This window comes from Vigna angularis, chromosome 2, assembly GCF_016808095.1.
Source record: "Vigna angularis cultivar LongXiaoDou No.4 chromosome 2, ASM1680809v1, whole genome shotgun sequence".
Lineage (NCBI taxonomy): Eukaryota > Viridiplantae > Streptophyta > Magnoliopsida > Fabales > Fabaceae > Vigna > Vigna angularis.
This window is the reverse complement of record NC_068971.1, coordinates 46,165,578-46,180,201: the sequence shown is the minus strand read 5'-3', so window position 1 is coordinate 46,180,201 and position 14,624 is coordinate 46,165,578. Positions and strand designations below refer to the sequence as shown.

The window sequence follows — 14,624 nt, the reverse complement described above, 5'->3', positions numbered from 1 at the left end:
CAATAGATTTCATAAATATAGTAAAAATGGAAGTATTTCTTTTTCTCACCTTAATTTCTTCCTGTAAACAACTCTAGAAACAAATATCTACATTTGATATAAGAAGAAAATTGAAGACATTAATTAGGTGAAGGAAATCGAACACCCTCTTTCCCATGGAAAGATGGCCAACGAATTTTGGGTTCGTTTGAGCGTTTTCCACAATCTGCAACAACATATAATCCTCTGACCCTTTCTTTTCTCTCCGTCCATTTCGTTCTCTCCACACCTCGCCCATCTTCATTTGTAGATCCCAAGCTACACCCATGATGGCCTCCTCGACAACTAACGTACAACCTCAAAACGAGCGAGGCCACGTTTATAGATTCTCCCCTGTGCCCCGATCGGAAACTGATAGTGAAAACCATGAACACCAACCCGTATCAGTTTCCGTCCAATCCACGGCCACAATGTCAGGTTCAGCCATGTCCGACAATTATTACACGGAAGAAATATTCAGCATCAGCTCACGCGCCTGCGAAATGATTCAAGACATCCTTGGCCTCACGCTGTTGATGATGCTGATATTGCTGCCATTATACAAGCGGTTGTGGACGCCAAATGAAAACCCCGTTCCCCCGATTTTCGTTCTGAATTCGATGTACCTTTCGAACTTCACCACAGGCAGTGGAGGAGTCTCTGCGACGTGGGATGCGAAGTTAACGGTGACAAACCCGAACGTGTCGTGCATCTACTTCCGCGTGATTCACTTCACGATATTCTATAAACGGAATCCAGAAGATGCGGTTTCTGTGGCGTCTTCGTACCCTTTTTACCTGGACAAAGGGGAGTATTTGAAGCTGCATTTGAAGTTCGTAACTGGGGAGATTGGGTCAGAGAATAGTGAACCCTTTGTGGAGAAAGGGTTAGTGGAGGAGATGGGAAAAGATAAGGAGAAAGATGGGTCGTTGAGCTTCGGAATGCAAGTGAAGGTGGAGGCGATTTACTATGGAGAAACATGGGTGGCAGATGTGCTTATGAATCCTCATTGTGAAGACTTAAAGGTTCAGTTTCTGCAATTTAAGAATTCAGGAAGGTTGGTTAACCCTAATAGGAGATTCATCATCCCCATACATTGGAAGCCATTCTCTTTCTTTTGATTATATTTTATTAACATTAATTAATTAATTTCTGCGATTGATCTACTAGCTAATTAAGTACGTAGGTTGGCTCTGAAGCTTGAGAGTTTTGTATTCCTTCAGCTCGTGTACCAATTTTTTTTAGCTGATTCATTTGGCTAAATGCTAGTAAATCACTTATGCAGGTTCCATTTTTACAATCTTTGTTTACTGTGTCTTTTTTTTTTTTTTGTTTGCAAAGAAGATTTGCTATAGAAAGAAAGAACAAATAATAAATATTGTAATTGGTTTGATCAAATAAATAAATATCTCCACATGCAAAAGTTTTAAATGGAAATATAAAGAATTATAACTAATAGGATTAACTATATTATCAATTTAGTTTCTAATTAATTTTTTGTTGAATTTTATTTTACTTTATGTTTACTTCATTCCAATGTAGGTCTGTGATAGAAAATATATGGATTATTGTTATGAAAATTTAGAGATAAAAAATTTTAAAAATATTTTAGTTTTACTTAAAAGAATTATCGTGAAATTAAATATAAGTATATGTAAGATTTTTTTGTTCCGCGAAGATATATAATAATGGAACATAATAAAATGGCTGTACTAATAAAATACTTATAACAGATTGGGCTAGTTAAAAAAAATAAAATTGTACTTTATTTTAGATCGAGCTAATTTTGTAAAATGGACTAAATTGGACGCGCAATCCAAAAAGTAAATGCTATATTACAATAAATTTAAGGAAAAATAAAAAGATCTTAAAAGTATTTTAGTTAATATAGTACACAAGATTTGAATTAATTTATCCTTACAATTGAAGCTAAAAAGCTATAACTCTATCATATTTTCAACTAAAAAAACTCATTTTTTTTTTTGTTTTATTTCTATCATATTTACAATACATGCAACAACTTTTTTTTACTGAGAGTTAAGTATTTTTTTTTTAATTGGCCTATATGTAGACATGTTTGATCAGTCCAAATAATATAATTTTTTTAAGTTTCTGTCTTAAAAATATGTCACGTTTGATAGTTACTCTTAATAAAATAATTTATTTTTTATTTCTCATTTATGAAATTAAAATTACAAAATGGAAAAAAAATTTCTACTATCTAAACATAAACATGATACAGAACATTAAAATGGTATATAACTTAAAACAGTATAATTTTAGATACTCGTCTCTTTTAGATGGAGACATTAACATACCACAGCTTTCATTTTTTTTATCGTAACTGAGAAACTGAAAAAAAAATATGGAAGGGAAAATTATGTTTTAACATTTCTCAATTGTAATGACAACAATAATAAAAATTAAAACATATCTTACTTATACATAAAGTATACAGTTGTTAAATAATTAATATTCAAAATAAAGGTCGTAAAAATGTTATTCCTAGTTCCAAATCAAATCAAAGCATTACTATCGTTATTCCCCGATCACCATACTTTCTTCGGACAAAAAAGTGATTTTTATGAAATTAGAACGTAAAGCATTAATCTTGTCAATTACACCCTAAATTAAATTCAATATATCTGCATAATAACTCACGTAACCAATTAAGAGAAACAAACACCTCACACCATCATCAAGCTTTCTATTTTATTTTTTCAATCTAAATATATATTCTTTGTTTTTCTTATGTATTAAAAAAAAACAGCACCACATTGGTGGTTCTCTCGATTCTCCCTCTCGAAATCAGAATTGAGAGAGGGGGAGAATCGGAGAAAGTATCACGATGGATCCATCCCATGGTTACAGAGAACATCATCCAAAAGGATCTTTCTCCTATGAGCCCTCTTCCCACATGCACGGTGATGGTCCACAATCACCAACCATGGCGGCACCACCAAACAGGATGTATTATTCACCAGGAATGGGATACGAGCCACCACCCATGCCTCTCCAAGGTTATCCTCCAAGATATGACCCATACCCTAATGACTTCCATCCACAACCTCAAGTATACCATTACCCCGCAGGCCCATACTTCAGCGATCCACCCACCCATCACGACACTGGTAAAAACAAAGCCTTCGTTCGTGGTTTCCTAATATGTTGCTGTGTAATATTAACCGGCCTCTTCGTTGCCACCCTTGTCATGGCGCTAATGATGCACCCCAAACTACCCGCTTACACCGTTAATTCCCTCTCCGTCGCCAACTTCAACGCCTCTACTACGCTAACCGCGGATTGGAACACCACCTTCTCCATTCAAAACGTCAACGACAAGCTTAACGGATTCTTATCCGGCTTCAAGGTGGATCTGTTGCACAAAAACGACGTTTTAGCGATGAGTTACGTACCCGATTTCGAGTTGGACAAGAAGGAGGTTAAGCGAATCAATGCCAAGATGTCGTCGATTGGGTTTTCGTTTTTGACGCCGGACATGCATGAGATGGCGAAGGAACAAGCCAGTGGCTCCGTTTCGCTCATTTTGAGGATTGCTTCCATGGTGGAGTTCAAGTCTAGCACATTTAACACGAGAATGTCGTTGGTACTAGCGATTTGTGACGGCTTGAAGGTTGTCTTTCAGAACAACACCGGCAACGGCGCGTTGGACAATGGAGGAAAGCCCATTAGTTGCCAACTTTATATGTGAAAAATGCAGTGCCTCATGCTTGGGTGTTATACTCATAATCGTGGTATTTTTTTTTTAGGGTAATAGGAAGAAAATTAAGTTTCCTTTCATCGCTATATATTTTTCTGCTAATTTTGTCAGAATAACCTTTTTGCGTAGTTTATCTCGTAAGCAACAAATTCGATTGAAATTTATCAATCGTAATTCGTTTATTTATTCTATATGAGAAGTTAGCATTTAACACTGGTCAAAGATCGTGCATGCTACAACTTTTCAATCCCTCTCTCTATATATTTATTGGCGAATATCCAAAAGTTACGTACAGTAATTATAGCCATGTGTGACAACCAATAAATTAAGAACATCTTCTTAAACCCTTGCGCTATTGAGTACGTCAAGTAGAGTTTTATCATTGGTTGGCCTTGCAACCTCTGTATTATCAAAATTTGTTGTACATATGATTTCAGCGTTTCAATTCCTTAGCCTTCATCTTAAAGATGAGGTCCAAAATGATGATATTACTCCAGAAAATTCAATTCCTTAACTACGTTCTATAGCAATGGAGGGATCGATGTGGCCACCTTTAATGTTTTGACCAAATAGGAACCAACGTGCTTTGTGTTTGCGTTACACATAATAAGAATTTCCCATAATACAATGCTAATGGAGAACACATCAACCTTTTCTGAGACCTTATTGCTGCGGCCATTCAGAAGCTGGTGCCATTCAAGGTAGTGTGTCCCACGCACACCAGTAACCAAAGTATTTCTCTTAATTTTTGATAAGCCAAAATCACCAACCTTGCGTATTGGACGTAAAGGATCTTTCAAGTTTACAAGCAAATTGTCACATTTTAAGTCAAAATGCACAATGTTTTTCGAGTGCAAATATTCCATTCCAAAAGCAGCATCCATTGCAATTATCAGCCTCTTCCGACGATCAAGATATACATGCCTATGAGAACCATCCACCATATATTCTGCCACAGTGGCCATTGAACCACCTGGTCCATGCTGTACCACACCATAAAATGCAACCACATTTGGATGATGAAGCTTGGAAAGAATGTCAGCTTCCCGCCAAAACTCCACAGTCAATCTCTCTTGTTCAGATGACCGACCCGTGAAGCAGCTCTTCTTTATTCTTTTAATAAAAACATTTATTCCTCTCCATTTTCCATTTCATCTTCAATCTTTGCCTTAACCCGACATTTTCCATCTTCTTCCTCATCAGGCCATTCCGTTCGCCTCTTCATTGGACCTTATATCTTGTCCAATCATTATGTTCATCCTCTCAAGCACACAATTTCATCACACAATATTTCCATCTTCACCAACACCTCTTCTTCATCCACTCCAATGTTCAACATCACAAACCTAATTCTCAATCCAACATCTTCAATCATCTCTCACACATACCAAACACAAGCAACATAAAAAACAGCAAACCCCATTTTCATCCGGTACCCACAACCAGAAAACACATTTAATCATCACATTTTCATCTAGTACCCACAACGTAAAAGAGTAGGAAGAAGGTTAAAAAGCAATCGAGGAGGAAGATTGGTGGTAACATCGGTGGTGCTTTTGGCTAACAACACAGCATGGCAGAGGTGTAGTAACGTTGGCGATAACGTTCGACTCTGACACGAAGGAAAAGGTGAGGTTGCAGCGCCATGGCTTCACGACTTGGGAAGGGAGATCCATGGTGGCTTGTGAAACCCTAGGGATTGGGGAAGAGGATGCGTTGAGGAGGAAAAGGGAAGCAGCACCAACGACTTTAACAACGACCCTGACATTGGCAGCGAATTGCAGTATTTTCTTGAAGAATCCTTCTCCCTCGTGTTGGAGCTTCCTTAGTTCCTTTTGATCTGCGAGTAGCACCACCAGCCATGCCGTCATCTGCGTCCGAGGACATTATCTAATCTAGAAGTTATTTAAACCGGAATTTGCAATCTAGTTAATATTTTCCAAGGTGTAGTTACCGAACTGCACAATCCGATATAAATTCTAGATTCGAGAAAAGTTAAACATATTTATCAATCTGGTGAGCATTTCCCCGGAGATATTCAGATAGTCCAATCTGATAAGTTTCGGATTAGGTAATCTGATTCTCACTCTCCGATCTGGAACTTCATATCATAGTGCACAATTCCTTTACCCGAATTATGTAATTCGATTCTTCTAACCAGATCCGAAGATGAAAGGGGCAAAATGGGAAGTAAGAAAAAAAAATTAGAGGTGCAGAAAAAAAAAACAACGGGGTAAAAGAAGAAGGCCCATATCCTCTATTTAAAATATAAAAATTAATGTATTGTGAAGACATAAAAAAAATGGTAACAAAAATCTAGCAAAAGAAAATCTAAATTGTTCTATGCAACGTGCATGTTTTGTTTGTGAAGAAATGGTTTGCCACTTTGCTTAGGGAAAAATTTTGCACATGCGTGACCATTTTTTTAGCCGAAGGTTTGAGTATCTCGAGTTCGTGATTGCCAAATAAATCTTGCATCACTTTTTTGGCATTTAATCAAACTCAATATTTCTAGCAACACATCAGATGCCTGCATCCAAATTTATCTATTTTTATTATATAACATAAATATAATAAATATGTGTGTTGAATTATATTATATAAATTTCAATAATATTTCCTATATAATCAATGTACTCGTACATTAATCGATTATATATTAATTTGTGTGTAAATCTTTTAAGATTTTGCGTGGAAAGTTTAATCTACACGTTTCTATTTTAATATTTTTGTTCTCGTTTTTATTCTTCATGTATTTCCTATGTCTATATTTTACTTAGTTGGAAGCAAACATATTCCAATGTTGTGAAACTGTAACAGAAGATATAGTTTAGAAGAGATTAACACAATCCTCAAAAGCAATACACTTGCTATCATGATTGATGACGCAATATTAAAAAAAAACATAGCTGACGAAAATAATATAAAGTATTAATGAATTTAATATAAAAAAGTTGTATATAGCGTTGTCCTGATGTAAAATTAGTTGATAGTTTTGCTTCGTTTTTCAATTGGTCTTCGTGTTAAGACAGTGAGTGGAGAGAGACAAAGAGACCGAAAACAATAAAAAATGGACCAATCACAAGTTATCACATTTAAAAGAATAATTTTCAAGAAAAAATTATTAAAAAAATATTTTTCAAAATAAAATTCTATATAATAACAGCTTATTTTGGGTAAATGTGTTTTAATTTATCTTACAAAAATTTAGATTAATGAATGCATTTATCTGATCGAGTTCTTTTTGTCTGCCTTTAGTAGGTAAAGATGCTGTCACTGGATTGCTTACTCGTCATAATTTGTCTAAATATAAATAATTCAACTTAGAAGAGTTATTTTTTAATGAAGATTCTTCAACGTCTCTACTTCAAGGCTCTGGGATAAAGGGAAAGACACGAAAATTTGGTTTTAGTTTTTGTATTTGATTTCTATATATTTTTATTATTTTACAAAATTAATCATCACTTTTTTAAATTTTTATAAATTGCATTGTAGTTCTATTTTCAGTAAAATATATCTTTTTAATTCTGCTTTAAATATTTCAAATCACCATTGTATTTTTGAGTATTTATTGTAAGACAAAAATAATGAGATTAAGACGTTTTTTTAAGGTAACATGCGTAAAATTATATCACAATACGTGTCAATGATCATTTAGCGCATATATCTTACAAAAATCTAAACCAAAATTCACTTATTATACATTATTATAATATGATAGTATCTATAAAGAATTCGTGAATTTTTTTCATATATATTACTTAAACTGTTATTAATACGATACTCAAGTTTATATTTAAATTTTTTAAACTTTGTTCACATATGCCGACCAAACTAACAAGTTTAAAGAAAAGAAATAAAAAGATGTCTACAATGATTTTGGGTAAAAATCATTGTTTATTTGGATAAATAATTTTTTTATTATTTATTTGAGTGGATTTGGAGATAAGTGAGAGTGAATTTGAAATCTGTCCTATCAATCAAATTCTACACTAATTTTTACAAATTTTACTTCTAAATGAACAAAGAGAAAAACCTTCTTTCGTGTATATGGCTATTGTCGTTTTTGCATTTTATCTTGTTACATGGGATATTAATAGTACATAATTAGTTTTGACACAAAATATTTCGCATGTTGGGATATATGAATATTTTATTCTCGATTTTATTGGTTTTGTGTACCAAACGTTGTCGTTAATAAATCCACAGAGTAAAAGTAAAGGTTCTTCTGGCTAAGTTCACGAATGTTAGAACTCCGAAGAAGATCTCGTGGGACGTTTCATAAGCTTAAAGCTCGTAATACAATACAATAATACATCCTCAATGTCGTGTGCAACTTAACGCACACCTTTTGATATCTATTTCGCTTAAGTTGAAAGAATAATTCTAATCTTTTGTAAAATATTTTTATTTATCTTATACCAACTCTACTTTGTATTTTAAATTATTAAATATATTTATTTTCTTTTATCTTTTTTATAAAACACTAAATTTATTATACAAAAATATATCACTATACCTCTACTGGGTCGGGATAGTGGCGTATTATATCAATTGGATTTGTTTTCGGGTGCTGCTCCCTCCACCACCACTTCTTGTTTTTTCCACCATCTCATTTCTGTTTTACCTCTCTCTTTATTTTTCTATTCCTATTTTACTCTTAGTAAAATTTCAGGATTAATATTTTTTAACCTCTACCCACTTCAATCTTCTACATGTATGCAGCGACAACTCTTATTCCTTTTTATCGTTCCATTGTGCTCTTGTTCTTCTTTTTCACGTTCTACTTCTTCCTCTCATTCTTTAATTGTGATAGAATTGTGGTCTCAGAATGTGGTGGACTTTTATTAGCTGATGTGCTTAGTGAGAGATTGCAAGTGGTAGTGGAAGTGGTGGTGCTTGAAGGATTCGTCGTGAAGGTGCGTAATAAACCCTAAAAAAATAAACGTATAATCTTTAAACGGATGTGAGCATCTCAACGGATGTCAACATCCGTTTAAGGGAAAACGGATGTCGATATCCGTTTTGCCTTAAATGGATGTTGACATCCGGATGCTTACATCCGTTTAAAGTTACATGTTTGTTTTCCAGTTTATTTTTATTAGTTTATTTTTTTATATTAATTTTGGAGTTATTTTAATAATGTAATTTATATGTTTTGATGTATTATTTTTGAATATATTTTTTATGTATTTTAATAATGTATTTTTGAAAATCTTTATTAGTTTATATTTATATTTTTTTGTATTTTGCAGTTATATATAATTAGTTTTTTGTTTTAATGTTTTTGTATAATATATATTTTTTATATAGGGTTTTTGTACTCTTTAACAATTTTATAATTATATAAAAAATTATTTATTAGTTTAATTATATGAAATATATAATTTTATTATATTAATATTTTTGTAATTAAAACAAACGAATGTGGTGAAGTTGGGATGTGAGAATCTAAAAAGAGAGAGAAAGAGAGTTAGGAGATGAAGTTGAGTGAAAAGTAGAAATGGATAAAAAGATAGAGTTTGAGTTTAAAGTAAATAAATAAGATTAAAAGTAAAAAAAAGTTACTTTTTTCAGAAGATTGAGAAGGTGGAGGGAGAAGAAGACTGAGAAGGCAGAGGGAGAAGCGATGGTGGTAGAGGGATTAACACCCTTTGTTTTTTAGTATCCCTAAGGATAGTTTCTTAAGTTGTCTTTTACTGTCTCCATAGACATTTTTTTATCCTAAAGCGTTATGTCATTGTTAAGAAAATTTTAAATGTTTTAGTTTCAATAATGGAAATTTTAAAGAACTTTTTGCCGCCTGGTTGTTGTATAAGAAACAAATTTCTGGTTGAAAGATCTGATTGTACAACTTTTATCTTTTTGGGTAGAAGATTTCTTCCGTCTAAGGAATTATAAAAGAAAACATTATTGAAGGCTGTACCAATAAAATAGAGTGAAAGATATTGACAAAAAAGATAATAATAATGATGAATTATAATATAGGGAGTGGCAATTAAATTAGAACAGAGTTGAATTGGAATTTCCCTAGACATGTACTGTATTTCTTTTGAACAGAAGAACTTTCTCTTGTCAGTATGTGTACCTACCCCACCGATTGAATAATTATTCATAAAGAAAGAATAGAAAGAGTAGCACTGTTAATTAATGAAAGACAAAACAAAACGTGGTTAGAGTTTGAGAGAACAATATATAATGACAACAATATTATATTGGCTAATTCTCTCTCTATTTTCTTTTATACGTGCAAAATTCTTATCTTTAAACTAAACCAAATGGATATGAAATAATGCATAATCATTGTGAAATCCTCAAAAAGATAATTTTCTTTGCCTCCTTTGTACTATGGGAATGAGTTGTGACCTATTTGGTTGCTGCTTCTGTGGTAAAAGCTAAGCCAGAAGGAAAGATTAAACTAAATCGGTGGAATTGGACAATGCATATTAATTTTGCAATATAATAATTTATTTATTCCATACTTTAAAAGTGATATATTTAATATTCGAATCTCATCCACATGAATGTACATATGAACACAGCTAATTACCACCAACATTAGTAATTTTGGAAATATCAATAGCTATCAGGTTTAATAGCATTTTTATTTATATATTATAATAATAATTGAGGAGAATAACTGAATGTCAATGTTTATTATTTTTTTTAGTTTTTTCGGGTTTTATCCTTAAAAAGCATTTAAAAAAATAAAATATTAAAATTATGTTTGAACTCAATTCTTAATCTATGTGAAACTATTATGGTAAGAATAAATTTAATATATTATTTATATCTTTACTATATTTTAATTTATTATTAATCTCCCTATTTACTAAAAGCTTGTTCAAAAAGAATAGCTTGGTTGACCAAATTGAATAGTATATATAATTTTAAATATTTAATAATGATTGAGTCTAATTAGTGTATTGATTTGTTTTTGATTGAAACATGGAATTAACTTATTAGGTAATAAGTGTTCACCAAAGTCACATTTAATAATTTTAATATTTATAAGAATCATACCTTAACCCACGGTGGATGTCAAAATGTTTCTATTAGAATGGGACGAGGATGACTCTTACTCAATTCTCTTGCCTGAATAAATGTATGTTCCTCTCTCCCTTCTGGGTGACCAATTGGTTTGAGGGGAATGACCTGCAGAAGATACTCCGATGCTCAAGTCATAATTTTTCTCTAGAAGTCTAAAGTAATTCAATTATGAAAAAGTCCTCTTTACCTCATAATTAAACATCTATTTATTGGACTTACCAAAATCGAACATATTTATTTACCCTTTAATGATCATTAATGTCGACATAAACCACTCATCAATAACAATTACCTTTTTGATTAGGCCTTAACTCTACTTAACTGTTGTTGTGTCCGATCGACTGCGAAGTTCATTTCTACACTTCGACCACTCGGTTCATTCGACTCAGTATGCAGTCGTACCCAATCAGCCGACTCGCAACCTATAGTAACACTAACCTTTCTATACTCCATAATTTCATAACTTATGTTTCATATATACATTTAAATAATTTTATTTTTTATAATTAATTATTATTTGATATTCATATTAATTATAATTTTTTTCTTAATATTTGAAATTATAGAAAATAAAATATGTATCATTTTAAATAGTATATTTTTTTATTATGACTTTTTTTATACAAAATATATTTAATTAATATTTGAAATAATAAATAATAAATACGAATATATATGTTTTCAGGAATAAAAATGAGAAAAGAATTTCATGTCCATTGAATATAAATATTAAAATAAAAACAATTTTTTACTTAAAAAATGAGAATATGATATATTAAATCTGAATCCGTTATAATCCTTATATATATAATTCGGTCAGAAAGTAATATGAAGTTGACTAACATGCATGGTGCTTTCAATGTTTGCTTCTATACTTTGAATATTCAACCAAGCCATATGTTGAAAGTGTTTCATTAGTTCAATCAACATACGGGTAAGTGTACAAATTTTAAAGATGATAATCAATGGGAAAAAAAACAAAAATGAAAACTACAACAATAACTTAACTAGAGTTTCTTACCCATAATATTAATCAAAAGGAATAGAGGATTAGTGAAGATCTTATTAAGAGAACTTTTAAAAATTGTCCGTAATACAATATTAATTGTACATAAATGAAATAAAAGATAAGAAAAACTTTCTCAATAAAATATTACTTCCGTTCTTAGTTCATTCTTATGCTTGATCACTAATTCACAAAAACAGCACTAGTAAGAATTGGTGTGTGTCAAACCAAACCAATTAGGTTTATATTAAGTGACTTATCATAAAATTGAATGAGTGAATTTAATCCAATTTACTTAATAAATTTAAAAAATTTATAATTCGATTTAATTGATTTTGGATAACAAATTGTTTCGCTTAATGATATATTATTGTTTTAATTTATTTTATATATTATGCAAACTCGTTAAGAAGAACCAAACAATGGTCGATGTGGCTGAGCTGGGATCATTTCTGTCATCAGAAGTGGGTCCTCCTATAACGTGTTGCAGGAAAGATCCACATACAGGACACCACCGCTATCACACCATCATCAACTCTCCTCATATTCTTTTTAAACATGATCATACGTCAAAAGGAAGATCAAAGTAATATCCAGAATAATTGTTGCTTAATTTTAATTCTTGTTTATAAAATAATTAAATATTCTTTACTAATTGTACTAAAGGATAGATTGTAAATATAATAGTAATGATATAATTGTCAATCTATTGCTGGGAAGGTTGATTTAATTTGCTTTTTTGGTGGTTGGATCTAGTAAGCTTTTTAATACGGTGAATAAATACATTAGACTATAAATATTCCAGAGAACACGGTTAATGACTTCTTTGACTCTAACTTTAATTATTTTACCAAATGTTAAAGCATCCTTTGTTGACTTACTAAATATAAACACTGAACTATTCGGTATTTCAGCAGTGATAATTTTGGTAAATAAGGTTATCTCCAGCACTGGAGTCGGGAAATAACAAAATGATAGACGAAGAAGCAAGTGAGAAACAGAGGGAGCCACATGCATTTATTAAGTGGCAATTCTAAAACATCGTGTGAATATAACTTGTTAACAAGTCAGCAATATTCTGATTCCTGTCTTGTAGGCCATCAATCATCATAATTTCCCAATTATTTTCGCATACCATTTCTATGGACCGAACAATGTCATGGTAAGCCTGGGATAAAAACCACCCCATATGGGCTAACAGGACAAAGGAGGCCACCACTCCCTTTCGATGCAAAACTTGTTAATTCTCCCTTTCCAAACTATCTTAAAAACACTCTCTTTAACGTCACATTAGTTTATTACTAGGCAACTACTTTTAATCAAAAAGATGAAGAAAGAAAAGTAAAAAAAATAATCAATCACGCGCTGACTTCGTATAAGTACATGATGTATGGGTGGCAAATTAATTAGCTTCGACCATTAACAGTGACCCAATATAATAATCCTCTATCATGTAACACGACCTACCATATCATTTCAAACTCAGCATTAATATTTCTTTATAAATAAATTAACACCTTAAAGTAAGAAACTTCCAACCCCTCTCACTTCTATCTTCCCATCGTTTCCTCACGCAACCTACTCTCACTTATCCCACAGCAACCATGTCGGTGAAGGAGTGCCACCACCACAAGGGAAAGAAGCACAAGCTCTTCAAACGCATATTCTGGTGTATAGTGATCTTCGCGTTCATCGTGCTGCTCACGGTTCTCATAATCTGGGCGATTCTGAAGCCCACAAAGCCAACCTTCATCCTCCAAGACGTCACCGTCTTCGGCTTCAACGCCACCGTCCCCAACCTCCTCACCTCAAGCTTTCAGGTGACGCTTTCCTCGCGCAACCCCAACGACAAAATCGGCATCTACTACGACCGTCTCAGCACCTACGTCAGCTATAGGAACCAGCAAGTCACGTACCGAACCTCAATCCCTCCCTCCTACCAAGGTCACAAGGAAGAAGACGTGTGGTCCCCTTTCGTCTATGGAAACAACGTCCCCGTCGCGCCCTACAATTTCCTTGGCCTCAGTCAGGATCAGTCTGACGGCAACGTCCTCGTCATCGTTAAAGTCGACGGTAAAGTCCGATGGAAGGTCGGCTCCTTTACCTCTGGCCACTACAATCTCTACGTAAGGTGCCCTGCTTTCATAACCTTTGGCCCTCGAAGCACCGGGATTGCTCTCGGCAATAACGCCGTTAAGTATCAACTGGTTCAGCGCTGCACCGTCGGGGTTTGACGTCGACGTCGTTTCTAGCTTTATATATTCTCTCTTCCTCTGCTCTGATCATTCGTATCTTTAGTGTCTATTATCTATATACGGTCTTTCTCTTTTCTTTATACACGTATTCTTCTCATCTTCTACCCACGTATTTCTTCTGTATTGGTGTTAGGTATACGCGCGTGTCTTTGTTACAGTAATTGAAATTGTACATTTTGCTACGGAATAAAACTGCACTTGGACGGAGATGAAGCGAAATTACAATTTGTAACAAAAGGCGATTGAGATAAATGAAAATGTGGTTTCAATTTGGATAAAAGAAAAAGTTGTGTCTCCTTCACATTCTTTGAGGGATATTCACGTATGATTCTCGTTTAATTTTGCTGGAATTGGCATCATCTCTTTTCTCGGCTATGCATGTGAATTTATTTTTGTGTATTATTGGGTCAATAATGAAGTGTGATAATTTGGAAATGAAGGGACCACTTTTTGTTTCTGATCTTGAATTTAGTGATTTATTTATGTGGGGAAATACCTAAACCCAGAATCAACGTTAAGATAAGACCTCCCCTCCTGGGCTAAATTAAAAATAAAAAGAAAGGGTACATTTAAT

General features: G+C 33.0%; 4 protein-coding genes across 4 annotated transcripts; 3 read left to right on the top strand and 1 right to left on the bottom strand.

The window, feature by feature from the left end:
- Nucleotides 1–308: 308 nt before the first annotated feature.
- LOC108327583 (uncharacterized) lies at nt 309–1,139 on the top strand. Its single transcript, XM_017561273.1, has one exon. It carries the CDS (start codon nt 309–311, stop codon nt 1,137–1,139), a length of 831 nt encoding a protein of 276 aa, XP_017416762.1.
- A 1,679-nt stretch (nt 1,140–2,818) lies between these two features.
- On the top strand, nt 2,819–3,730 carry LOC108327582 (uncharacterized). Its single transcript, XM_017561272.2, has one exon. It carries the CDS (start codon nt 2,867–2,869, stop codon nt 3,728–3,730), a length of 864 nt encoding a protein of 287 aa, XP_017416761.1. The 5' UTR covers nt 2,819–2,866.
- Nucleotides 3,731–4,260: 530 nt separating this feature from the next.
- LOC108327581 (serine/threonine-protein kinase STY17) lies at nt 4,261–5,610 on the bottom strand. The gene is made up of 2 exons (XM_017561271.1): nt 5,305–5,610; nt 4,261–4,722 (listed from the first exon to the last, which is right to left on the bottom strand). Exons 1-2 carry the CDS (start codon nt 5,608–5,610, stop codon nt 4,261–4,263), a joined length of 768 nt encoding a protein of 255 aa, XP_017416760.1.
- Nucleotides 5,611–13,277: 7,667 nt separating this feature from the next.
- On the top strand, nt 13,278–14,336 carry LOC108328187 (NDR1/HIN1-like protein 1). The gene has a single exon (XM_017562008.2). It carries the CDS (start codon nt 13,400–13,402, stop codon nt 14,027–14,029), a length of 630 nt encoding a protein of 209 aa, XP_017417497.1. The 5' UTR covers nt 13,278–13,399; the 3' UTR covers nt 14,030–14,336.
- Nucleotides 14,337–14,624: the final 288 nt, after the last annotated feature.